The sequence below is a fragment of the Sturnus vulgaris genome, chromosome 2, assembly GCF_052056855.1.
Source record: "Sturnus vulgaris isolate bStuVul1 chromosome 2, bStuVul1.hap1, whole genome shotgun sequence".
In the NCBI taxonomy this organism is placed as follows: domain Eukaryota; kingdom Metazoa; phylum Chordata; class Aves; order Passeriformes; family Sturnidae; genus Sturnus; species Sturnus vulgaris.
The window spans coordinates 110021322-110049311 of NC_142244.1; the positions used below are offsets into that span (position 1 = coordinate 110021322).

General features: G+C 40.4%; 1 protein-coding gene across 1 annotated transcript; it reads right to left on the reverse strand.

Annotated features, from left to right (window-relative positions):
- Positions 1 to 4376: 4376 nt before the first annotated feature.
- TMEM47 (transmembrane protein 47) lies at positions 4377 to 27364 on the reverse strand. Its single transcript, XM_014878048.2, has 3 exons — positions 26917 to 27364; positions 13928 to 14068; positions 4377 to 8182 (listed from the first exon to the last, which is right to left on the reverse strand). The coding sequence occupies exons 1-3, from the start codon at positions 27140 to 27142 to the stop codon at positions 8004 to 8006; spliced, it is 546 nt and encodes a 181-aa protein (XP_014733534.1). The 5' UTR covers positions 27143 to 27364; the 3' UTR covers positions 4377 to 8003.
- Between the last annotated feature and the right edge of the window lie 626 nt (positions 27365 to 27990).

Here is a 27990-nt window from a genome sequence, read left to right on the forward strand (position 1 = left end):
CCCTTCCCAACAGAACAGTTTAGCCTTTGTTCCTTTGTTTGGGTTATACTATTAATCTGCCAGGTCGATAGAAAAACGTGTGATCTGCTGGTGTACCAGATGATTGACAGGCAATTAGCAGCTTCTAGAGAACCCTGCTTTGAATTCCCCAGATATGTGACTGTGTTGGGAGGCAGAGGCTGCTGATACGACTTTTTTTGTAAACTTTAGCTGCAGCACTAAAAATGGGATTTTTGAAAGAACTAGTGTAACTATTCTCAAGAGCTTCAGCTGCATGAGACCCACAAAACTGAACCAGAGGTGTGAAAATCTTAACTGTAAGCAAATAATTAATCTGTATCTATTCAGATATCTCAGAAAATAAGGTTTGCGAAGCAGCATTAGTTTTAATCTTTGCCCAAAGAGCAAGTAAAATTCCTCATTAAAACTCAAACCTGAGAAAACATTCTTCTCCAATTGCCACTTTGTGAAAAAGGTGTGTAGCCCATGAATAATGAAACTTTTACACTTGCTAGTTGTTTGTGAAGTTCTCTTTTTTTCTTCCTGTTGTTAATTTCTTATTAAGATGATCACCTACTTTATATTCTGTTAAGCTCTGCTAAAACCTAATAGTGTGAACAACATTCTAGAATGGCATCTCTATACTCTCCACTGATACATATTCTGATTTTTATATGTTTATACATTTGAAAGCATGTAGATGTGTTCAATGATATTCTATTTCTCTGTATGTAGAATAAATCTAAGACATGAGAGTTACATATCCTTCTCTGCCAACATTGTAAAATATTTTATTTCCTCAGAAGATTTTTCATGTGTATAAAGCTTCATCAACGAAGTGAGTGTAGGTCTTTTCTTACAGACACATGTGCCCCTGAGAATTGCCCAGTGACAATTTCATCATTTTTTAACGAGGTTTGGACTTGGTCAGCCACCACCAGAACAGCTGGTTACACCTTTACCAATTCACATTTAAGGTGCACAAATCTTCAGCGACTGAAGCAGGGAGAAACCTGACAATCTGTGGGAGCTGCTGGCCAGAGCTGCCCAGGAGCAGCAGTGCTGGATCACATCCCCCTCTCACCTGGAGAGTCCCACAGACATGCACAGGGATGCAAATTACTGCAGGGAGAGTGAGAATTTGGGAGAAAATTGGAATGGCTCCCTCCCAAACCCTCTTCCCAATTCTGCTGCACAGACTGCTTTTGTACAGACACAAAGAGCCAAACTCTTGGGGGTTCAGCTTTAGTCCATGAGAGTCGAGAATCAGAAGCTGCAAAAAGCATCAAATCTGCTTTGCCAGGATGAAGGCAGGAGCTGAGGGAAGTTCGGATTTGCAAATTTGGTTCCTAAGAGAAATGGCATTTTAAACCTGAAGCCTATACCACCATGTTGTCACACTCCTACAGCTTTAAAAACAGCCATAAAAATAAGCTGTGCTAGAATTACAAGATGTTTGGAAGGGAGTATAATGGCACTGCACTTCTGTCAGGTAAGGGTTGTTTTCAAACAAATGGAGCACAATCTGTTCACACTCAAGTTTCTCAGAATATCTTTGCCTGCTCCTTTTGTGAGCTGCATGATATTTTAGGTTAAAATGCCCATGTGTTAAAAGATTCAGAAAAATTCAGCAGTCTTTCTTTTAATCCAACATCTGCAAAGCTTTTCAGATGTTCCATAGTGAAAATAATTTTCTCCTGCTAGAACGTTCTATTTCATTACATGAATCCCTTTTGGCTTTCCCTCAAGCAAATTTTATTGATGTAATAATTTAAGTTGTTTCCAATTAGGCCTCGGAAATTAGGTATTCTAAACATTTCCATTAGAAATTCCTGATATTAGTTTAACAACTACTTTGTTATACAGCTTTGCAGCAAGCACACTTACTTCAAAAGATAACCAGGACAAATCCTGAAATAAATTATTCTTTTCTTGTAGCATCAAGGGAAGAAATGGGAACAGATAGAAATAAAGTGTGTGTGTGTTTAGGAAAGAGAGGCTTTTTTTCTCAGCTGCTATTAATTTCACCTTTTTTTCATATTTTTATTACAGAGCTATCTGCTGATACAGCTGAAATTAGTTCCCCCACACTCCTGTTATTCCAAGATAAGTATAATGTTCAGCCTTGCCCTCCCATTCTCTTAACTTCCAAGTGGCTCAAATGTTTCAGCTTTTTTTGATTGATGTGAAAAATAGATATGTAGTAGAAAGGGAAAAAAAGAAACAAAAACCTAAAACAGATGTACCAGCCAATAAATTACTTTTGAAGAGATGAAGTTTCACAATCTGAATACATTTAAGTATTTCAAATAATTCCAATATCATTAAATTTCCTGAGAAAAAAAACTTGACTTGCTCTCAATGAAAAACTTTAAGAAAATGGCTCTGATTTTGCCTCCTGTGACACCAACCTGAAGACAAAGGTATTTTAAGCCCACAGCAGCTCTGAGTCAGAAAGTACTCCTCATATTGAGGAAAGCATTTATGAATCCATTTGTCATTGTTATATACCAAGGCTTGTCTGCCACTGCAGAAATTCTTTTGTACCTCGGTACTGTTACAGTTTATCTCAGTTACAGCCAGTCACCAAGAGACACAGCTGTCTGCACCTAATCTTGATCTGTGGGATCTTGATGTGTGGCAGGGCTGAGGAGCATCCCAGATCCCTCCATGTCCTGCCCAGCATCAGTGTCACAGCACAGTGATGGGGCCACATCTCCCCCCAGGACAGAGTTTTATCAGTGGTGCACAGTGCAGAGAGAAGCTCAGAAGGTCCATAGTGACCAAAGGCACCCACAAGGGCAAAGGCACCACAGGAAGCTCACATTCAGTGGGAAGGCATTAAGGCTCTGAGCTCACAAAAGCCTCCAAAGCTGCTTTGCCGTCCAGTTCCTCTCAGGGGATTGAAACTAAGACCTTTTGTGTGTCTTTGTCACCCTTAGGCTTAGCTCTAAAGGCAGGAATTGTCACTTACTTCTCTCAGGTGTCTCTCACCTTGACCTGAGACAATTGGCTCCCTGTTTAATGCTCTCTTGTGCTCCCTCTGTTCATTGTACCCTGAACTCCAAAACCTTATCCATGCCTGGTTGACTGCAGGGAAGGGCAGTCTCCTTTCAGTAGAGGATTGGATCCCTTCCAGTGTGCAGAAGGTAAAAAGATAATTTCTCTCCCTGCTGCCCTACAGACGCTTTAGTGTGACATTACATACATGGTAGCACAAAGTAACCACAATCAGGTACCCAAAACCGTTCAGCTGCCTGTCCCAAAAATCTCGCTCCAAGTGTTTTAAGTTATCACTATTCAGCAGCTTTGACAGGGAAGTGCTGAATTATTACCTCCACTCTCACTGGAGAGAAGGAGAGGCTGCAAGACCTTGTGCCAACATGTAGGAACACAAATGACCTAAAACGTGGGCATTAAAATAAGGTCAAACCCTTGGGTAACGTGCCCACCTAAAGCCATGACTACAGGAATCTTTATTCAGATTTTTAGAAATATGTCTTCCATTACCCCTGACTTGATTCCTCAATCCCAGTGGATTCACAGTTCCCTATGAACATCTCTCAATGCATTTTAAAAGAAAACAAAGCTTCAGACACCTTCCATCCTTGTTCACCCCCATCATGCTTGCTCCCTGCTCCGAGTTCCTTTTCTATGAGTTGATTTCCACTCTGTGCACCCCGTCCTTGTGCCTGTACTCACTCAGCACTCGTTTGCTGAAGCCAAACAGGCTTTTGCCTCCCATTCTCCTCTTGGTTTCTGCTGGCAGCCTCAGGTTGCTGCCCACTCACTTGGGGCATATCCAGCGATGCAGCGGATACATTACCCAATAGCAGAAAAAAACCAGTATCATGTCTTTAGAGCTTTAAATGCTTTTCCTTTTTTGCAACACCACGTTTCAGGTTCAAAGCATCTATTTTCTTCACAATGAAGAGTAACACAGCTTTCAGAATCAAAACAGACACAAGTATTAGTTATTGAAAATTCAAAAAAGAAACCTGTATATAATGAATAAATTCCCCCACAGGAGCAAGGTGCTCAGAAAAGATTCCAATTTCAACACACGGCCTTGTTATTTACATTTAAAGCATTTGATTTTCTGATGTTACAATACTTGCATCTTTATAAAGGCAGTGTGGGCTCTGTGACACCCAGAACCTCACCCTGTGCTATTGCTTTATGGCCAGGTGAGATACAGGAACCTGCCAGTGACACCCCCTTCTCTCCCTCTGTCCCTCTGTGTATTTTGACAAGACTCCTTTAGCATGGAATTAACTGAATACCAGGAATATTCATTAGCCTAAGGAGCCTGCTCCTTCTCAGGAAACCATACCACCTGAGCTGCATTATCTTTTACTCAGAGCAAAACAGGCACGTTTTCTTAGTGTAACTTTTTTTTTTTTATTTATTTCAGTTACTTTTTCACATAAAACTTTATGTAAGCTACAAAAATCGTGAAATGCAGAAATGGTATTAAAACTGCAAACTTAAAAGTTTAGATAAAAAAAAACAGTCTTTCCCTGCTAACAATGACCATTTAAAACAAACCATATTTTGATGGATTCATTTAATAAACATACCATACACTTCTCAAAAATAAATAAAGAACAACATCAGAAAAACCAATACTATCAACAACATGAAGCATTTAGTCATCTTTTTTTCTTTCCTTTGAAAGACATAAATGAAATTTCTAGGCACAGTTTTAGGCATTATAGAGGACACAGAGGCAATAGGTTAGTGTGCACTGCGCTGTACAAAAATACAGTCTGAATAAATTACATTGCTAGCCATAAGATTAGACTTCACTTACCAGTCAGTTCATTGCATGTTTAATAATATACAGTTACATGCTAATCCATATATATCATTTATATTTCAAACACATAGGTCTCTCTATATTTGTTTTGAAAATTTACAAAAGCTAAACGAAGTTGTGCAAGAAGTCCAGAAGAGGTGCTGGGTATTTGTCAGCACTGGACGGTATACTTTAAGCTTAAAAAATACAAATAACTAGCCCTGCTTGCAAGTTTGCTATATATGTTTATTCATATTTATCTGGGGGGGAAAAAAAAAAAAGGATATTTTGTGGGAGAGAATCATTCTACCAGTGAGATAAAGTTAAACAACTGAAATAATGGTGACATGACACAAGCACAACATACAAAATTATTAATTTGTCGTACGTACACTCAGGACACAGACTTGCATCTTTTTTGTGGCTAAAAAAAAAACCACCCAATAATCATTACAAAGTTGGATTTACCTTTAGTTCCATTCTGAGAAACAGAATGCTCGACAAAATTTGCAATGGTAAAGAGGGGAAAAAAAGACACTGCAGTAGCAACCTAAGCTAAAGGTAGGTACCTAAATCCACATACCAGATGCCCAAACACAAAGGTCCTGAGGAGTCTGAGGTGGGTCCTAGCAGACTGCATCACCTTCAGGAGTAAAAGCAGATGTTGGGACTGAAAATCAGATCTCTGACCCAACTGTGAATCAAGAAGTTTGTCTTTAGGCATTCACATTTGTAAATTGTTTTGCCTGAACAGCTTTCACATTAACAGCCAGTGACTTGCAGAGCACACATCATTCATTTGCATTTGCCTCAGGCCTGGCAGTTGCTTTCGCTCAAACTCTATGTAAAGGAAAACAATTTGATAAATTAGTGGCTACTATACGGGTTCAGCATTGTACCTTCTTGTCAGCACAAAGTGCCACACAATGCCAGCCCCAAAACACTATCTTAGAAAGGTACAGACATCTTCTTACAGTGGGCTTCTCTGCACTAATCTAATTCCCATGCCAAACTACAATGTTCTCCATGCTGCTAAATAAAAGCAGAACTACACAGCTGTTCAGAAAGATACTGAGTTACTATATACCAAATATCTGCCTTAGGTCAGTCCCAGGAAATAAAGCAGAGTTACAAATGCTCTCTTGGTGCCTGTGAAATAACTGGATACAGGCTTTTCTCCCATCCTTTTTGTTCTCCAGGCATTGCCATGCAGTCTCTTCCATGTCAAGCTGTCATTTTGCTCCATCTAATCTAATTAATCACCGCTGGCTCTGCAAAGGCTGCCAGTTCAGAATATTCTGCCACAGTAGTAAAGACTGAACTCCAGAGGGGCCCAGAGTTTTCTAAACCATCTCCACAAGTCACCAATACTTGCACAATGACCTCTTACAGGCAGCCCTGTGGTCCCCCTGCTCACTGCAGCCCCTCAGCACCCTGCAGATGGTGGCCCAGCAGTAACACAAGAGATGCCATCTCAACACCCAGTGATCCAGGAGGTACCAGTAAAACCATTTGTGTAGAGGTGGATGTACAGCCCCAGCATATCTGCTTGTGCAGAGGTCCACATCGAATATATTTTAATTTTCTCCATTAAAAAAAATAGTTATTTCTAAAGATTAAAATTGTATAAAAATATGCTTATAATTAATTGAAAATATCCAAATAAGCAAATTGTAAACAAAAGTAAAAGTGATGCAGATTAAATTCATGTGAAGGTTCTCCCTATTTTATCTTGGGTTTCATTTCATGAGTACAGTCTCTGGATGTTTTAAGTGGGAAACATACTAAGCAAGGAGTAATCAGATGTACATAATCATCAAAAAGTCCATTAGAAACTCATCTTTTAAAAACAAGAGATTACCTCCTGAAGTGCTAATGTTTTAATATAGACATGATTGGGTCTCAGCTATATTCTTGATGATCAGAGACACTCAAAACCTAACCAGATTTTTAAAAAATGGCAGTTTTTAAATTTGCAACATCCTTAGAAAAGAATTTTTAGCAATTATTATATTACACATCAAATAGCAAGAAGGTATTTTTGTCCAGTTCTACCTTAACTTTATGTGAACTTTTAAGGATTTCCCCTAACACAGAGTCTGTACAAGGGCATATACAGAAGACAAACCATTGTGTGTTTATTTTGTAACACCAATCAAAATTGGAGCACCAATCCAAGACTTTCAAGAATGTGTACAAAGTTAGTATTTTAACCACTGCATCACAGCTCATATTACAATTTTAAGATGAATCATTTCTCTCCCTCTGCATATATATTTGCATTATATATATTCATTTATACTAACAAATACCTTTCAAAAATATAACTGAACTTGTTCCATATGCATTATTTTCATCACAATGTTTGCAAGTTAAATTGGTACTCAGGACAACTGTAATTCATTCATACATTTCAGATGTCTCAGGGACAGAATAGATCTTTTTCTATTCCCCTTTATCTTCACCCCTCCAGCAAAACACAGAGCTGAGACAACTTCCAACTACACAGTCAGAAGCACATGTCTCTGAGTTTGGACTTCCTTCAACAATCTGCTACAGCTGGCACGGTGATGTCGATTGCTAATTCATGAAATCCTGTGTGGGTTGGTGGCTTGTTTGGGTTTTTCTTTTTTTTTTAAATTATTCTCCCAGCAGACTGTTGAATGCAGATATTAGACAAGCCATTAACGAGTTACATTCACTGCCCTCACCACAGTCCCTTGTAACTAATTCCTTAAGAGCGCCTTTGAGCAAGTAACAAGGGGCCAACTCAGCCTATTGTACAAGATGCCACTGCCTGCTTATCAGACATCTGAATCCTCTATGATACAGGGAAACTTCTAAATGGAGCCCATACCAGCTGCTCCCCTGAAGGCAATAGCAGATGCTGGCATTGCATTCTCATTCCAACCAGTTTTCTCACAATGATCGCTCTCACGTAGATCCTTTTGCTTGTTGTCAGGAAAAATGAAGTTTATGTATCAGCAGCTTGCAGTATCTGCCTATGTAACATCAGCAATCCTAGTGTTTGCAGTTCTTCTAAATGGTTGTAAAAGCTGGTTACAGTGTTCACACCCAAAAGGCAAAGGCTATTTTATTTATCAACAGAGCAGATTGTTTGGTGCTCCACAAGTGTTCTAAAAAAACTGTGAGCTAGAAAAGATGGGGTAATCCTTTTCTTTATTTTTCTTTTCATTAAATGATTCTAGTAATAGTCTTCATAGTTCTTAGGGTTTAGGCAATAAAGAATGGCACCCCCAAATGAAAATATAGTTGCACCCCATGCCAGGCCATAGCCCCAGTTGAATTCATGGTATATTTTCAAGCTGACCGTTTCGATGAACTTGATTGGGTAAAGGACTAAGCTGCAGACCTGGAGAACAACTGAAAGAGAGGGAAAAAAAATACAAATGTCAGAAAAAGCCTTATCTTACTCCCCTAAAACAAAGAAAATATCAAATAACTGAAATCCACATGTAAAATGCTTTTGGTGATTTTTAGCTTGTAAGTGCTGCTCTTTTTAAATCACCTTCATTTCATTCACAGAGAACAGAGCAGCTCTTCCATACTCCCTCATTGATGAACAAATATTACTGCTGTGATATAACGATGATCCTTCAAATGTCCACAAAATAAACAGTGAGAGTAGTATTTCCCAAATTCTTTTCAGTCTCTCCTTTGTATTTTAGTTTGCAGTCATTACTCCTTCCATAACAGCAAAACTTGTTCTATTGCCATTATAAATAAGTCAAAATGAAAAGCGAGAGTACATATTAAGAAATGTAGCTGAGAATCAAATAATTTACTTAGTCTAGAAATAATTCATTGTCACAGGTGATATATACTTGTGCTCAATAGAGACTCAGTGAATCACATATTTCATATGCATTACTGTGTTCTGTAATCAGAATTAATGACATTCTCGCACAGAATACCAAGGAATCCATAAAACTGGATCAGCCACTAAACTTCAAACCGGCAAAATATTATGAATTTAGAGGGTGGGTCAGAAATACTGTGTGATGAAACAAGATAATAAAATAGATCAAATTCCAAGACATTAAAAAGCTTCAAAATCATTGCTTCCTATAGCACTGCCTCAGAAACCCACAGACAGACATTGGTCATTTAACTCCCACACACACTCTTGCCCTACTGGCCCCTGTCATTAGCCTTGGAGACAAGTGCTCACCTGTCCTGAGGACAGGACTGGTATGGGGAGATGTCCCCTGTTCATCAGAACCTCAGTGATAAAACTCTATAAAACACTCACTGGAAATTTCAGCTCATCCCACCTTAGCCTACAGAGCATCTTTGGACCCTTACTTGAGACTGAAAATCTGAATAATGTTTGCACAGTGGATTTTTTGATGTGGATATCAAAATCCACAGGACTTTTTTTTTTAAATTCTACATTTATTGAAGCATTACTTAGTGTTATTCCATTTGAATATAATTTTTTTGTCTGTCAGCTCACAAAGTACTGCGTAACATTTGAGAAACTCTGGCAGAATACACTGAGAAAAGCACCTACTCTCATGAAAAGATTATGCATTCCAGTCCTGTATAATGAGAGCATCTTTACATCCAAAAGCACCTCAACATATGCTCAGCTTTCAGATACATCTTTAAGACCATTCAAGGTCAGAAAGGATTTCTGAAAATGTATGGAAATATGTGAGTTTTTCTTTAGTGGCTTCCTGCACTGGGGATGCAGCATCTCTGCTGAGTCAGTGCAGAAACTGCTCCATGTGTGCTGTGTCAAGTGCAAACCAAGAAGCCTCCACCTTCCCCAGTGTAACATGTGAAGTATGCTTAATTTCAGTCCACAGATTGGACTTGTCAAAACACAACCAAAAAAAAAGTGATTCTCTTGGAAGAGGAACATGTTGCTAAAGCAGCAACACACACAAGAGGGTTTTTTTGACATTTCCATAGTGAGAGTTCCAGTGTTTCCTACTATTGGTCCAGATACACCATTGTAGAACTCAAAAGAAGTGCTGGCAGCAAGTGGCTGGTGGGAACAGCCACCCTACATAGCACTGTCATCACTTTGCACTAATTTTGCCTTCTGTCGTTGTTTTTCCCTGTAGAGCAGGAAGGGAGCTGTGTAAGCTAGAAACAGCAGTCAGCAAAGTTATGAGAAATGACCAGCATGACCCCAAAAGATGTTGAAAGCAATGCCTGCAACTACTGGTCTGTTTCTAATGAATTTAAAGGAACTCCATGCTATGCTGACCTGCTTAAGGGAAGTGTGTACTATCATTCTTCAGAAGTACAAGTCTTTTCCTGTAGAAAAAACAGGCTGCAAAAGAAATCTTAAAAAATCTGCTACTCAAATGCTGTTCAGAAAAGACTAATCATCTCAAATTCAATTGTTCACTTCAAATATAGACACGTTTTTATGAAGCATTATGATGCTTTCAATACAGGAACAGGAATAATAGTTTTATTCCATGCACATGAAATATAAGCAATTATACATACTCATCATATTAAACATGCAGAAATCGTAACAAATGCTTTAAAAGTAGGAAATATAATTTCAATTATCTTTTTTTTCCTTTGTTCAAATGTTTGACTATAAGTTTTGATGCAAAAAAAATATTATGATGTGGTTTTCTAATTGATCTGTAATTATGAAAATGCTGGTGTTGGCTAGAAAGTTCTGTACTTCTGTTCTCTACCTCCTGCTCATTTCAGATGAGTAAAACACTTCATTAATAAGTGATAGGTGTTTCAACGATTACCAGAAAATGTAGCTGCAACAATGACAGAAAAAAAATCTTCTTTGTAGTGCAGGTAAGCTGGCAGTAATGAGAGTGGATACTAATCTCAGAGGTTCAGGATGGACATCAACAAACAAAAAAGCATCATAAGGAGGGCAGTATGGGCCCAGGACAACACGCTTGGAAAGGTTGTGGCATCTTCATGTTTGAAATTCTTCAAAACTGGACCAGACAAAGCTGTTGCTGTTAGTGACCATCCTGCCTCAACAAGGAGATTAGATGACATAACCTACAGAGTATTTGTCTCAACAGTATTTCTTTGACATTATGACTCTTTTTGCTGCTCTCCAGTAACCTGTACTTCATTCTGCTGAAGTCAATCCTACTTTTTCAGACTATTCCATCAACTTCACAAAATCAAATCCTAGCTTTCAATGTATCTGCATTTTTTTCTACTTCCGCTGTAAAATTTGACACGTAAACTTTCATTCTATCTTCCACATCATTAAGAAAATAGGTAATAGCATAGAACTAAGGATGCAGACCAGCTGGACTGTGCTCTCTCTGTCAGCATTAAAAGACACCTCCTTAAGTATTCTCCAATTATTATCTGCCACCATTTTATATTCCTCTCTTACCTATAATACTTTCACTTAGCCATTGTTTTTCCTAGCTTGCATGTAAGAACATCTTGTGAAACGTGTTAAAAGCTTGCTAATGTCAACAGGTTATTCTTCCAAACATTGTCACATTTGTTACAACACAACACCAAAAAGAAATCTTTAATTTTTCTTTTATTTCTTTTATGACTTTCAGCAAGCACACTTTCTCTTTCTAACCCTAAATTAGACTTGGTTAGCACTGAGTTAAACAGTAAGTGTATCATGGCAAGTTTGTGAACCTGCATTTCGAGGGTGCAGTTTTCAGGGTCAGTTTGGTTCATGAGCTCTAAGACACCCCAGTAGGTCCATGAGCTGGAGACCTCCACTAGACCAAGGAGCCACATAAGCCAAGATAGCTCCATGCAAGATTTCCTGCAACTGTCTCCCTGCCTGCTCCACATTTTCCCATTGAGGTGTTCCTCTACATCTCAACATTAAAATACATACTGTCAGTTCTGTGGAAACACATTCACATCTTTGCATTACTTGCTGGCTTATTCTCAGCATCTAGGCTGAATGTTGTTTTTTTTTGGTCCCTTTTTTTCTCATGCCTTCCAGTCCTAGTCAGTCAATCTTTCTCCTCACCTACAGAGTCGCTAACTGAAACTTGAAGCGGAGAAAAAAAAATAAAATTCAAAACTTGAAGAAAAAAAATAGCCTGGAGCCAACTGTTTGGACTCTATAAAGCACCTGGAAATAACTTTTCCATTTTGTCCTTTCTTCCACACAGAGACATTTTCTACCCAACACCCACACATCATTAAATGTTTCTGGGCAATTCACACTGTGCCCTTTTTCCAGAGGCAGCTGATGGACTCCCAGCCAGAGTTACACAGAATATTTGGTCTTGCCAGCACCAGTCAGGGTGGTGTTTATCCTGAAAGATTTGTGAAATCCACAGATGAAAGCTTGAAACCATGGAAAGCTGCATAAGGCACAAACTGCTATGATCTTAACTTTCCCCTCTTCAGTAGGGGATTGTTTCCATAATTCTTTCAAGATATGCCATCCATATTCATCTCTACAAATTGCTGACATCAAAGATAAAACCTGCAGGAAATGTCTTTTAACAATGTAAGTGTCAAATCCTGAAAGGATTCTCCTCAGATTTGCCAGATAATGAAGAAGAATGGGGTAGGTTGTCTTGGCCTCATCATCTCTCTTCTCATATGCTTCAAGTTATGGCTGCTCAAAATGCACATGCACATACACAGAGGAAAAGGGAAGATGTCAATACAATCATAAGCTAAAGAACCAATTTAATTTCCTCTTAGATTCAAGTAAGCATTAACCCCCTCACCATCAACCTTCTGTAGTAAACACTAGAAGCAATTTTATGCAGAGGAGAGCTCATGAAGACAAACAGTAGGATTTGAGGAAATCTTTTCTTGTGGAGTCATTTCTTTTTTAGTACAAACTAAACTACTAAATGAGCAACATGGCAAGACAGGCATGTATGGCTGAATAATTACCAAGTTACTACACAACGTTATGAGAAATGAAGCCAAAAGCCAAACAAGAAACCACCAGAAAAATTAAATAACCCCATTTCCTTCAAAGTTAACTGCCCAACATACCTTATAAACCTCAGAATTAACACTATATTTTAAAACAATGGCACCAGTACCTTTATTCATTTAACCAAGCAAGCAGTGCGACACATAGAACAAAACCATAATATTTCCACTCAGGGAATCTGATCCTACATTTCCTAAAAGCAAATGAAATGTAATCTAGGAATGTGTCCTGAGCATATAAAAGTGCATCTTGAAGGGCTCGTTCCATCAAGGCAATGTTATCAGCAGGGGGCAGCAGGAGCCTTCCCGGAGTTGTGCTTCATCCCAAACTCCCTCCAATTCCATGCTCTTATCCTCTCATATCCTCCTAAGTGGCCTTTTTTAATACATCCCGAGGTTCTGTCATCCTCTTTATTATGGGCTATCAGAAGGGGCTTAAGCTTCTGGCTCCAATGCAGATGTGAGTGACAGGATGAAGGCAAACCACGGCTGCTGATTCTCAGGAGAATCTGAAACATCCATGCTGACGAAGCCCCAAAGCACCAGAATATATAAAAGGAGATGATTTGATATTGTAATTGTACCTCACTGGACCAGTCTTACAGACAATTCAGATTCTTAGGTCTCCCTTAAGATTTTGTAATAGTTTATATAAACTGTTCCATTTTTGCGTTTTTAAAACCAAACAGGGACTAAACTCTGACAGCTTGTTAAATTAATAACCAAGCGAGATGACACAACAAAATTAATTCCTTATGGCACAGGGGCATATATAAACACCTTGCAAGATAATCCTATTTATTTTCACAGGTAGAGCTTCCAGAGTTCACCTTTGGGTATTAATTTCCCTGTTTTAAAATTGCAAGAGAAAGAACATGAAAATAAAAATGGCTTTGCATGAAGAATAAAAATGGAGACATCAAGCAGCACAAAGTCACAGATTAAAAATGGTATTTTGAGATTTATCTTCCGTAGTTTCTCCTGCTGCATGTACTTCACAAAACAATAAATATAATGCAAATAAATAATTGTTTATGAACTAATAATAGCGCAACTGCAAAAATGATTAATGCTGTGCAGAACTTATAGCCTGAGAAACCTCAGTGGAGCTAACACAGAAGTAACCAAACACCTCTGAATTAGTATGCAGAACAAGGTATATCTTCCTCCATGAAAGTTCAGCTGCTCTCAGGAAATCTTTTTAATGATGCCAGTGCTTACCTGCAGCAAAGAGCATGACTGCAACTGGTCTGTAGAACCGCCTCCGAGATCCCACGCAGATGGAGATCAGCCCAACCAGGAAAGCTATGAGAATAATGGCAGCACCACCCAGCAGCAGAGCCAGAGTAGCTATCTGCCAGTCTAGGGGGGAAAAAACAAAGAGAGGAAAAAAACAGTAATACAATTTCAGTAAAACAAGCCCACAGGCCTGAAAGAAACAACAGAATGAGGAACACAGAGGCTGCATCAAGGCTTGGGTAAATAAACACTGTGCCATGAATTTCTTTTCCCCTAATTAGTGAATCACCTTCATGAAACAGATGTAACTCAGAAGCAATGTGCCACAACCTCCCACGCTTACTGAAGCCTTAGTTGGCCTCATTGGGATTTTGTCTCAAGTAAAACTGAGTAATTTGGTCCCCTGGTTTTTATCCAATTTAGAATGAGAAATTGAGGCTGGCTCAGGATTAGCTGGGGTTGTGTTAGCTGACCCTGCTGTAACTTTCTCACAAAAGAGAATGAAAGTCAAACCTCTGCTTGAGCTGATCAGGATGACACAGCAAGGGAAATGCACAGAACCTGATACACACCTGTCTCTTGGGGAGTACCAAGGCCACACAATGAGTAACAAAACTGAGGAGATGCTTAAAGGTTTAAAATATATATATTTTTTTAACATTCAAAGATAGCTGGAAGTCAAGACTTTCTAAAGGCAGTAACAACCATGAGCTGCAGACCCAGTTAAATCTCAAGCCCATTTAAAATGTCAGCTATCCTCAAGTGTCAGGTTTTCTTTTCCCAAAAGCAACCTCTGTATGCACTTGGCCCAGGGTATTTTCTAGTTATTCTCATGTATAATGGATGCAGTTATAAACAAAATATTTGCAGACTTAAATTACATAAATCAGTTTCTATTTGTAAGCTGATGGCCATGATGCATATATACAATATCCAAGATCTAACTTAAGAGTTTCTGTGGGATTTTAGAAAGGCATAGGCTTTGGGCTGTCTCTTTTCCCAAAAGAACATCTAAGACCATTCCTTTCTCTAGTAGCAGGCATCAAGAAAAAGAATCAGATCATTATTTACTGCTTATCACTACTATTGACTAATTCAAGGAAGGTAAATAAATTCAGCTCATGGAAAAAGGATCTATGGATCCTTTGCATCTCACTACTTTGAAAATATTAGCAGTCATGTGATATTCAGAATAAAATGCCCAAATGCATTACACAGTTCAAAGAAAATAAGATTATTATTTCCAAATTAAATTTAGATATCTTAAGGTAACTAAAACAACAACAACAACAAACATGCTCTTTTGGGAATGAATAAAAAGCACTGTTTTAAATACACAATGGATCCAGTTTCAAGAGGAATCAAATCTGCTGAAGATACAGACAGTGCAGCTGTGGAGTTTGGGAATGGAATGCTAGCAGCTATTACCACCAAAAAGCCTTCACATATTACATGAAAAAGGATGAAAGAGATTAAAAGAAGAAAGTGGCTAGAAGAGCTTTAAAAGCATTGCTTGAAAAGAAAGTGATTTTAAAGGTGTGTTTGTGTAAGTACACACATTTATTTCCATTCTTTGCAGAAATCCAGGCATGTCCTTTACTAATAATTATTAAGTACTCAACCTTCTAAGCTATTTTACTCTTTGTTTTCTTACTGGACTAAACCCGAAGGCTGGGAGCAATCTTTCATTCTATCATCAGCATGCAATCTCTAATGTCAGTTTGCTGTTTTTTGTAGCAGCCCACTGCTACACTATCATTATTGGGATGGAAATATGATTTTAGTACTGGACAGAGATGTTTCGGTGAGTGGTTTTTAATATTAACATGAGCCTACAGAAACAACAAGAGGTTAAGGTACTGATGATTTAGAAAGGATTTTTCCAATATCAGAGTGCATTATAGATATAAAAAACAAAAATAAATAAACAGAATGGACCACTTTGGAACAATATGAAAGAAATCTCTGCACTAGAAAATTACACAAAGACCCGCCACATAAATCCATATCATACCAAAGTTAAAAGACATAAAATTGATGAAAAAAATCAAAGGGCCAGACAGAAAAACTCAGAAACTAAAGTTTTTTGAAAGTCACCACAAGTAATAAAATATTAAATGTTATTTTTGCATTGATCAGGTGCCAAACTCTAATGCAAAGGGAATGTGTACAATACTGGAGTAGCAGCCAAATGGAAAAAAGGTTGAGCATCCTATTGCTTTCCAAAACCACACTGGAAAAACCACCAAACAACCAATAATAAATTAGGCAAAGATGATATAAGTGTGGGGTTAGAATATAGTTTAACTTCCAGGACAAATATACATATACAGATTTTAGAAAGGTTAAAAAATAAACAAACTACCTTACTATAGTACTGATGTGGGAGGTAAAAGGACAAATGAGTGTTGGAAGACACCTACACTCCCAACTAAAAAAGAACTGACTTGGATAAACAAAATTAATTTCTTGAGTAAGACAACCTACTCGATGATGCTGACAGCAGGACAAAACTGAGGCTCCTACTGTTCCTCACTACCAGCTGGGGACCAGGTATTGAATGCTGTGCTCTGGGCCACATCTGGAATTGTCTATTTATTTCAGTCCCTTTCATAGGAGCATACAACGCTACCAGCCTTTGCCTTGAGCTGCAGAGACTTTGGCTGAAGAACATAGTGAAGGTCAGACATTAGAGCACAAAGAATAAAGGACTAAACTTTCCTATACTGGCTACCATAGTAACTACATTCTTAAATCTCCTTGTCATCTTGGAAAAATGTTAACTTTCAATTCTGAAAGCTATTTGATCTGGTGACAAAATAAAGCTTATGATGGATTAAGAAAATCTTCTGCATGAGTCTTCTACTTAACAGCAATTTTTTTTTTTTTAATCCAGGCCATTGGACTTTACACAAAATAAAATAAAGATCCAAAGAAAATAGAACCACTACCTCTGAAGGCAGAGCACCCTGTAAATCAGATAGCTACGATATAAACACATACAGCAAACACAGTTTTTCTACAATAAAGATCTGCAGTGTTTCTCAGACTACCCAAGAGTGATTTACAGCACACAGCACCAAAATGGGATCAGAAGATTGTTCTGTTACACAGTGCTACTGGTACACAGAACATAAACATCATAAACCTACTTTAGAGTATCCAAAATATGCTTGTACCTCTTCTAGGCATGCACCAATCTGTCAAATGGGTTACTAACAAGAACTGTAAGTTCAGGAGCCTCAGCAGTTCAGTGAGACTGCTTCTTCTCACAGAGACAGAAATATGAAAAGTAAAATGGGGCCTTATAGATGATAATTATTACTTTTCTGCATTCAAAACACAATTGGTTACACTTGAAGAGTACACATCAGTCTTTTTCACTGTATACCACTATAGTTTTTTTAAACTACACATCCATTATCTAAAAAAAATATTAGGAACTGGTAAAAAAATCTAGTAGAACTCACAGAAATGTTAATAAACTTTTAGACTTTAAAAAGCATTGTGACCTAATGTCATACCCAAACAAGATTTCCTTTGTTGGTTTAGATGACTTTAGAATTTTTCAGTGTTCCATCATTTTAGCAATACATTAAGAACTATACTAATAGTGTCATCTATCCCATCCAAACTAGAATTAAGACATTTTTGACAATTGTTAAGTAACTCAAGAGATTTCTTAAGAAAAGGCTCACTTAATGTATCCTATTTTTAGGTCTGAAAATTCCCAAGAAACATCTCAATGTCTATAACCATGAGAAATATATACTGCAGTTCTGACAGAGATTACAGTGTTTGCATATTTTTAACTATAACAATCTGCCCATTTGTTTGGGGATGTGAGCTTCAGTATTTGTATATATATATATATATATATATATATATATATAAATATGAATCTAGGCACTTAACACATTTTTTCAATATATATTTGGTGAAAGATTTATTAAAATTACCATCTTCAGTTAAAAAAAAAAAAAAAGAAAAAAAACCCCCAAACCAAGATGATAGTTTCTTTTCACTTAGCTCATCATACAACAGTCAGTGAATTTCTGGGGAACAGCTTAGTCTCCTTGCTATTTGGAAATTCTGCCTGTTTCTTAGTGACCCAGAGGCACAGTGTCAATTGTACACTGACATTTCTAACTCTCCTCCCTTCTTTCCCCAAAAGAAATGATCCAAGGCTTTAAGCTGCAATTTTTAATTAAGAGCATTGCTAGTTCCTCAGTTTCTTGGACAAAATAATACTTCACTCCTAGGAAAAAAACCAGAGAAAGCCACAAAAGAAGAAGAAAGCACACCAAATTCGTGAAATATGTATTTTAATAACTATGTCATTTTTTTTAACACAAGAAAGATCAATGCAAGAGGCTAGTAGAGATGTCACGTTTTCAGTAAGGTACCCCAATATTAAATATTTTTTTCAACATGGTGTTCTACCATGTAAAAGAAGTAGAAGTGGTGGACATGGAAACATACTGTGGAATATGTGAAGCATTTGTGTATAGTGCTCTTTCAGATAGTACATGTGAACTGAAATAATTTCTTAAGAAGCAATCAAATATTTCTCTCTTCCATACAATGGCTCTTCACCAAATCATAAAGGCTGAAGTACCAAAATGCATGCAGCTATTACATGATGAAGGCAATGCCTGACCTTCTAGCATTAAACAAAACCTTTGTAGAAACAAAAACACAACACTCATGTAAGTTTTTCTGATTCATTGCAATCCTTCCACTTATCAAGTACCTGCTCTCAGAGTATAAATACTCTAAGAAATTGCAATACAGCATTTAAAATCAAGAATAATCATTTTGAAAGAATGTGTGAAGCAGAGAAACTTGAGAAACATAAGAAATTAAATATAACCCACTGAGTATCATAAAAATCAACTTAAATAAGACAGCTAGAGATATTCCTTATTGCTTCATATTCAAACTTAGATATCAAATAGCCAACAGAAGTTTAAGAAGTGTAGTGTATATATATAAACATAAAGGCAAACTCTAGTTACCAAAAGTGCTTTGGTTGCATCATCAATGATATTTCTTCTTTCTTCAGCAGGATCATGAGCAGAGCCCTCTGTGGAAGGCAAAGGTCCACTGAATTCTGTGGAAAAGCTGAGGAACAGCAAGGGCCATTAAGTTCTCACATCAAATTACTCCACAGAGCTCACCTTTGGAGGCTCAACCTGAGGCAGAATGATGGTTTTCAAAGAGGTGTTCAGCAGAATTCCACCCTGGGTGAAGGGGATTTTGGCTAAAGCTGGGACACTCAGTGCCTGTAAGTTACTGGGTCCACACTGCTCCTGTACAGCCAGCCTGCAAGTACAGTCCTTTGGGATCCTGCAATGGACACCTGCACACTGCAGGCAGAAGTGCTTTCTGGCAAGATCCATACCAAACCTCCAAAAATTGCTCTAGCCACAGCTTTTCACCGTGGAGCCTTGTACAAAAATGACAATAAATATTTTCTGCTCATTGATTAGTATATTATGTTTACTAGTGATGGCTGCTGCACAGACATACTCTGGCTTTTATATTTTCTTTTTATTTTACGGATTGAGAATAAGACTTTTCTGAAGTAGGAAAATTACTTGTGCATGTGGCTACTCAAGTCACTCAGACTTACAAAGTATTACCAGAGCTATAGGAACCAGTGAGCTCTGGCTGAAAGCACAATTTCCTTAAGAGAGAACTCACTTCACACCAAGGCTTTCTTCTAAAAGCCATAAATTTAAACAAATGAAATAGCTACATTAAGCCACAGATGTTAAAAAGAAGTTGTTTGTGGACATGACATTTCCCCTAAAAAATCTGTCTTCATCCATATACAGCAATACAAGGGACAAAGCTCTTGGTAACACAAGTGCTGCACAACACTCGTGGGATTAACAGGAAGACTTTCCCATAGCTCTAATTCACCAGGACACTGACAACACCCAAAGAGAAATTTAAGCATTTTATGCTAGGTGCCAAAATTCCTAAGTGCCTCCTAAGGATATTTCAGAGGCTCCACATAAGGCATCAGTCATTTTGCATTTACTGTACAAGAGGCTAGTAGGATGATTTAGTATTCCTGATGCCAAGTGGAGACTTACTTAGAATCAGTCAAAAAGAGACCGAGCAGGGAGACATCCAAAAAACAGCTTTCTGGTGCAGACCCGGTGTCTTACAGAGGTGCAGAATGCTAATGGATAAGAAGGGCAGCCAACCAATGAAGGAGGAAGGGCAGATACCTCCTTAGCTGCCATACACCAGAGGCTAGAGAGCTTCTCAGAGGCTGCAAGGTCTTTGCTTCCCAGCTCTGGCTCCAGACTCTAATCTCACACCTCTGCTCCCTTTCTCCAGGGGGATTTCTTGACTGCTAGGGTAGGTTGTAACTGCCCTCCTGCATCTGCTAGACCCAAGTTTTAAAAAGATTTAAGGTCCATGAACAAACAGGTACAAGGGAACCAAAATCTGAGTCTTGCTTCAGAGAACCACTTACCTGACTGGTCCCTTCCAATGCTGTTTATGTACCTTTCCCCTGATGCACAAGAATGCTGACCATTACTGGTTGGCAGCCCAGACTCAAGGCTCTCCCATCTTTGAGGGAAAAAGGCCTTAGCAGTCCCCTATAGGGCTGCAACCCTTTCACTTGGGCTCCTCCTATGGTTTTCCTCTTCTCCAAGAGCAAGATAACAGATGAAAAAAAAGAGGCTGACTATTCCAAGCAAAGATAACAGCCCACTGGCAGGATGCTCCAGGCAGAAGGTGCTCTCCCAACTACCCTCCTCAGCCTGGGAAGGACGTGCCTGATAGTCTGGGGGAATAACTAGGCAGCCACTATGCAGACTGCTCACCTTACCATGGTAAGCAGTGCCCCTCACCTTCCACCCAAAGATTGGGAGTGTAAAGGACAAGCTGGTTATATACGTGAATATGGCAAGGAACTCTACTGCTGTGTTGGCAGAGACAGCAAGACAACAAAATGGTCTAAATGCCTGGGGGGGCTGCAGATGCATGAGCAACTTGAAATGCAGCAGGTGCTTGCTCATCTGCCCACAGACACACGCCTCTCTTGCATTCCTTATTTACGTGAAATATATACACTTTGCAGAGGTGTAGGTTCGGGTGAGGTATGTTGTATGTCTGCTCTGTGGCCTGCCTTTATTTCTAAAATCACAAAGTCCTTTAAACACAGCACAACTCCAAATAAAGAATTAAGTAGTGCCATTATATAGATCTTTATTTTGCCATTTATAAGCAACATGCATTGCACATCGCTTTTGCCAACAGAGGACTTCAAGACAAGCACAGCATTACAGAAAATCATGTAATCTATAATTCATTCATAGAATAGTACAGCATGTACTCAGGCATTTCCTCTATTGGATACACAGCATTCTTCTGAGATTAGCTTGCTACTGTATCATTTTAATTATTGGATATTCATTCATTCAAAAAAAATAATAAAAAACCCTCAAACAACTGCACACACCCACAACTTCGAGAACTTCACAAAAACCTTAGAACTCTGCCATTAGGAAAGAAGTGTGGGAGATGTGTTATACAAGCTTTTCACAATAAGCTCACTATTTCTGACCTCTTCTATAAAAGCTACTACTTTTTAGTAATCTGAAGTACTATGCTTTGCATTGGAACTGAAATGTAACTGTTTTCCACAGCTATCAATTTTCTTCCAGAAAACTGGAAATCTTCTGTAACTTTCAAAACTCATTCCTTGTTCCTTAAGAAAAACAATTAGCATTTAAGAGTTTGAGGTGTACTTCCCATCAGAACTATAGCTTTAAGTGGAACAAGTGAAATACATAAAGCAATACAGCTGGATGGACTTTACCACTCCTCCTGTTACCCTGAATCTTATGTGGTCATCTTGGGCCACAAATCGGTAGCAGAGGCAAGGCCACTCTCTATGCAATTCTAAATATACAAATCTCATCAAATATTGAAACTTCTTGCATTATCCGTAACTCCAGGGACATCATATTTAATAAACAAAACCTAAAGCAATGGAATATATCACCGATTTTAAAATTGCAATGAACAACAGCAGCAGCAATTTTTACCAAAAAAATTTTTTTTTTAAGAGCATTATCACTGACAAGGTGTATGGTGCTCTTGCCCTGATCAGATGTACTCACACAAACATCACAGATGTGCTCTAACCATGTCTCTCACTGGTTGGAGAAGGGTGGCTGCAATGGTAGCCTCCACCATGCTGAAAGGTCCAGACTGCTGAACAGGATCTGCTGCTTCCATGGCCTTGGGAAGTCTGAGGCTAAAATAACTACTCCATTTGTAAGAGAAGGAGCACACCTTAAAATATTCTACCAGAGGCTGCTGTGAGGGGTAGTTAAGCCAATTCAAGGCATTCTGCACAGTTTGAAGAAGCCAGAATCGACATCAAGCATAAGCAGAACATCACAGAATCACAGAATCATAGAATCACAAAAATAATTTAGGACCTCTGGAAGTCACCTAGATCAGCTCCCCATGGAAAGTAGGGCCAACCTTCAAGTCAGACTCAGTTAGATCAGCCTGCCCAGAGTCTTAGACACTGAGTTTGAAGTAGTATGGCCTTTGATTTTATAACCATCTTCAGATAAAGTGCTGGGGATGATTATTAGAGTTAATACACAAAATGACAGACTACAGTATTCAAAACCAGAAGGAATGTTATTAATTCCTCCTTAGATTGTATGAACCACTTTTTTCATGTTAGTAAAATTACATTCGTTCTTCTGTTATTTTATAGCAAAATACCAGCCTTGCTGAGCTTTTTGCAAATACATGTCAACATCAAATCTGAGCAATGATCCAGATCTTCTAATGAGAAAGCTGCTTTTGAGCTAGCAATTTCTCCTTGGAACAGTTCCTTAGATTCTGAACAAGGAGATACCATCCAAGACTATTCTGGCATCTCAATTCAGATATCTGCATCTAATGGGTAATTAAGGTTAAGCCCCTCTAAGTGCTACTGAATGAACAGCCTCTGATGCTGTTTTTATTTTAAGAACAAATTAGAATAAAATTACAAGCATAAAACTAGACTCAAGTTGTTTACTGCACTATGCTAAAGGCTAAGCTTACCTTCATTGTTTGCTCATCACGAAGTATAATACACATTCAGAGACTCTGCTGCATGTATTTCCTGGAGAATGTTTTGTCTTTCAAACATTTATGGACAGTTCTAAAAGAGCATAATATTCTTGAAGAAAACTGAATGTTGCATAAAGAAATCCACAGGTTGCAAAGTAACAAAGCCATAAACCCCCACATTCATTAAAATGAATACAGTTAATCAAACCCATTCAAATGTATTTTTATATGCTGTTTTCACAATAACCTACAAAGGAGCCATTATTTTCTATGAATAGCATATACACATATTTAAGTCAAAACAGACAATGTACACCTGCAGGTCAGATTCTATGGAGCCCTTTATTTCTTCTACATTACATTTGTGTATCTTTGATGTAAAGAGCTATAATGGCTGAAGTCTATTGAACAAATTCAAATTTACTATTATTAAACTGTAGGAAGAAGAAAAGTACCTGTGCAGGTATAGATACACCTGGCAGTTTTACACAGGATGCATTTAATTTTAATGCTGTGACACGAATAAATATTCATATATAACCCTTGATAAATCTGTAAATGAATCATCACAAACTAAATATAATGCATTTCAAATAAGGTCTAAAAACATAAATTTGTTTAAAGACACACAAGTTTAAAATACAGTTGGTCTAAAGACATCTTGTGCATTAGCCAAGGTAGCTTTGATCACAGAAAATAGCTATATGCCCAGACAGTTGATGAAACTTCAGAGCTTTGCAACTGCATTTCTGAATTTCAAGATTTTATAATGAAGCATTCCACACTGGCAACTTTGCTAGTTTTTCATCTCCTGAAGTTGGTGCTAGTGGGAGATTTACACAGACCCTAAAGACTCCAGGAAAAAAGAAATGCAAATTAAGATGAGATATTTTATAATTTCCAGATGTCAAAAAATTAATTTGACTCACTATTATATATACTTGAACCATAATTATTGTGAAGTATTTACACAAGTTTAAAAGTAGTATGTGAGCAAACAATAGCTTGCAAGTTCCAAAAAAGCCATTGGAACACTGCAAGAACAAATGTGAACACGTGCTCCAAGCACTAGTAAAGCTCAAGGAAAAATGAGATTATTCCCTGCTACAATGGCCAATGCAACCATGCTCTGTTCATTTCCTTCTGCTCTCTTCTACCAAGTTGCCCTTCTGACAGCAGTCAGGGGTCCTACATCTAATTACAACAGAAGTTTTTAATTAAACCTCATATATGCTTTAACAGCTTCTAGTATGAGCTTGCCCCTGATGATGCCACTTGAGGTGCTCTCCTTCAAGGAATGATGAAGTAAATCTCTGTAAATCCATGGGTGAAGATGCCTTTTTTCCTGTGTGTGCTGCTGCTTCTCACAGCTAGCTGCAAAGCTGCCTGCATCAGTATCAAGTTAAAAGAGCTTTCCCTGTGGGAGCTCTCCACTATCTCCAAAATACTGCTTGCTGGATTCACAATGTAGGAGGAAAGTGCACTTAAAATATTAATGCCAGCACCCGAAATGGTCTCAAACATAAGCCCAATCCAACTTAGTGAACTTAGTCGGAGCTCTCCTATTGGCTTTAATGGCAATTGTACCACACTAGCAGAAGGCAGGAGGAAAACAGTGAAGTTTCTCATATTTCAGGTCTGGTCAGAATGCAGTACTCTGTGCTGAATATGAGGAAAATGAAAGGTTTATCCCAGCCACCTCAAGTAAAACAATCATTCACTTCTTCCACAGTAGCTTGTGAAACTTGGCTCTACTAGACTGGAAAGTATTTGAGGAAAATGGGTAAAGCTCATTCAAGGAACTCGAATAAAACTGGATAGGCAGGAATTTGCACATGATAGAAGAAGGCACCAGCAGAGGACAGATCAGATTTTCAACACACAGCATCCAATGAGAACTACATCTCATTCCTATCCATCCTCACCCATTCATCTTCCACATCCCCACAGAGAGACAGGTGACTAGCAAGGAACAAGAGAGATTAGTGTCCTTTTATGCTGTTCCATAAGCTGTCCTGCTTCTCCTCCCGTCCCACTTTTGTGTGATGTGTGTGCACACGCATGCGTGACGGGGAGACCCACCGAGGGGGGAGCCCAGCAAAGTGTGGAGCTGGGGGGATTTGAAGCAGGTTCTCATTCAAGCCATCTGAAAAGTCTTTCTGTAATCAAGGGGATACTATTTCAGGAGACAGGGAGAAGGGGCAAAGGATTCACGTTGCTAAGGAGACACGTAGAAGCTGACATTCCTACATAAATTTACATTTATACCAGGGAAGGAAAAGAAAGCACTCCAAACTTTGTGCAGATACCCTGGTAACTAACTGAAACCGGCATTTCTTTACAATTTATTTTATGTTATTTAAAACAAAATCCCAAACAACATTTAAACCCTCAAATAGTACTGCACATGATAGAAAAAAAAAAAAAAAACCAACAAAAAAACCCCACAGCAGCAAAGGAACCTGTGTAATTCCAACTCAAACTGAGTTATTTCCCAGAATCTATACAAGGACTTCAGAGAATACAGGAAAACAAAACACACAGAGAATATAGTCAGTCCTTTGCTTTCCCTCACAAAACACACATCTTGTCCCTGCACGATTTGCCCAGCCAAAGAGCACAGCAATCCAAACAGATGATTTGTCAATGCAAATGTGTGTGTGGACAAGAATAGGGATAAAAATGATGTTGGGGGGAGGCTGGCTGCATTTGTTAGTGTTTCTATTGGGGCTCCAGAAGTTGCTATCAGGCATAAAGTAAATAAAACCACCCATGAAAACCAAAACAATTATTGCACTACAAAAGAATTCATCGAAAAATATTCAACAGGCAGCTTGTTTTTATCATTCACAACCCGTTTTTGAAGTACTCCAAGCAATAATGAAATGACATTAAAAAAAAAAAGAAAAAAAAAAATCTGTGATCAAAGACCTAAAAAGGTGAAGAACGAACGAGCATCAAGAAACCACAACGCGGAGTGGGGCATGAAGGCAAAGGAGCGTGAAAGACGATGGGGAGATCATTACGTGCTAGAGAAACACACACACAAGCAAGCACAGCAGGCGTGATGGAGAGTCCGAGCCCAGGCGCCTCCACTCCGGACTAAGTAGCAACCGGTTTTGGTTTAGAGGAAGCCCCAACTTTCCAAAACCAGAGACTTCTCAGATGGGGGCGGAGGGGAATGATAAGATACTCGATCCCGAACAGTTTCTCACTGTATAGAGAAGCCGCCACATGGAAAAAATAATCAAAACTAGCTCAAACTCGGGATCTTTTGTGACAATACCGCGGCACATACGGAGGACAGTCACCCCTTTCGCTCACTGAAGCCTCACGCCTCCCGCACCCTGGGCACGATCCCAGCACGGGCGCTCGGCGCTGCCCCTCCCGCACACGCGGCTCGCTCGGAGCGCCGCCGCATCCGCCCCAGCCCGACCGCCGGCGAGATGCGGGGTCGGGAGCCTGGGGACGGGTGAAGAGCCTCGGGAAGGGAAGGGGTGCGGAGGGCTGGCCGACAAAGGTGCAGGGGACTCTCCCCGGCGGCAGCGGCAGCCAGCGCGGGGAGCCGGGCGGGGACCGGGGCGGCAGCGGGCGAGGCAGGGAACCACCGGGGGCAGCGGGCACGGCCCCGGGCACTGCTCCGGTCCGGGCGGGCTGGCCCCGAGAAGGGGCTGGGATGCAGTCCCGAAGGAGACAAGGGGGAAGGAGAGGCAGCTCGAGGGATGCTGGTGGGTCAGCAAAGGGAAGGAATTCTCAGTGCCCGGGGTGCGGCTAAGGGAGCGGGAGGCGGACGAGAAGAGGGGAGAGCAGCAAGGGCTGGCGGCGGAGCGGGGCCGGGGGCAGCGGGGGCAGCCGAATCTCACCGCTGTGCAGCGTCGACTCGCAGAGCCAGCTGTCCAAGTTGCCGGGCTTGCGGCAGGACTCCCAGAGGGACAGGTAGTACTGGTGGTCCGCCGTCACCCAGGCGGGGCTCAGCACGGCTCCCAGGTCCAGGCACAGCGCCAGAAAGATGCACACCAGCCCCACCAGCTTCAGCGGGGTCAGCACCGAGACGCGCACCTCCTCCATGCCGCTGCCGGCCGAAGCCATGGGGCCCAGGGGAGACGAGGAGAAGGACGCGCTGCCGCCGGCCCCGAGGGGAACAGGAGCGAGAGCCCAGCTCCGCGCACAAGGGGCGGGCGGAGGGAGAAGCGGCGAGACCAGCGCTGTCTAACGGCGGGGAGAGGCGTTCGCAGGCGGCGGCAGCGCCGCTCCCTCCCGCCCTCCTCCGCCGCGCTCCCGCCCCGGTGTATCAGGTGCAGCAGCTCCCCCGGCCCTCCGGCGCCGCCCGGCCCGGCCCGGCCCGGCGCGGCACCGCGCTCCTCCCCGTGCCCGCCCCTGCCGGGGGAGGCCGGGCCGCGCTCCGCGGGGAAGGGCCGGGGGCGCGGCCCCTGCCGGCCCCGCTCCGCCCCGCCGGGCCCGACTTTGGGCAACTTTGAGCTGCCGCAGGCGGCGCCCGGAGCTGCTCGTGTGGCCTCGCATCGATTCCCGCTGCCCCTGAGCGGCCTCCCCGGCTCGCCTGGGGGGCTCGGCCGTGGGTGAACAGGAGAGGCACCGGCCGTGCCCCCGGCCCCGCCGGCGCTCCGCAGCCCCGCGGGTGTGGCCGGGCTGGGAGGGGGTCCTGGGCCGGCACCCCTGGGCCCGCCGCGGCATCGCTACGGCCGGGAACCGGGCTAAGGGAAAGGCCCCTAAAGGGTGCAGGATTAGCCGTGCCTGACCTTGATTCTTCTTCTGGAGTGACCTTTAAATCACAAGTTATTAGTGGAGGGTTTAAAAAAAATAATTCAGCATTTCATTATTCACGTGTGTACTTACCAGTGGCTCGGGCTTCCCTCTCCCGTTAGCGGCCTTGCTGATCCCAAATTAAATCTTTCAGGAAGGATAAGTACTTTGCTCGG

What these genes read in the sequence shown, in the direction of transcription:
- TMEM47 (XM_014878048.2), bottom strand. Translation starts at nt 27,142, where the DNA reads ATGGCTTCGGCCGGCAGCGGCATGGAGGAGGTGCGCGTCTCGGTGCTG. An exon ending in CGAGTCGACGCTGCACAGCG is followed by an intron (nt 14,069 to 26,916) that starts GTGAGATTCGGC and finishes TTTCCCCCCTAG; the next exon opens with ACTGGCAGATAGCTACTCTG. An exon ending in AGTCATGCTCTTTGCTGCAG is followed by an intron (nt 8,183 to 13,927) that starts GTAAGCACTGGC and finishes CCTCTCTTTCAG; the next exon opens with TTGTTCTCCAGGTCTGCAGC.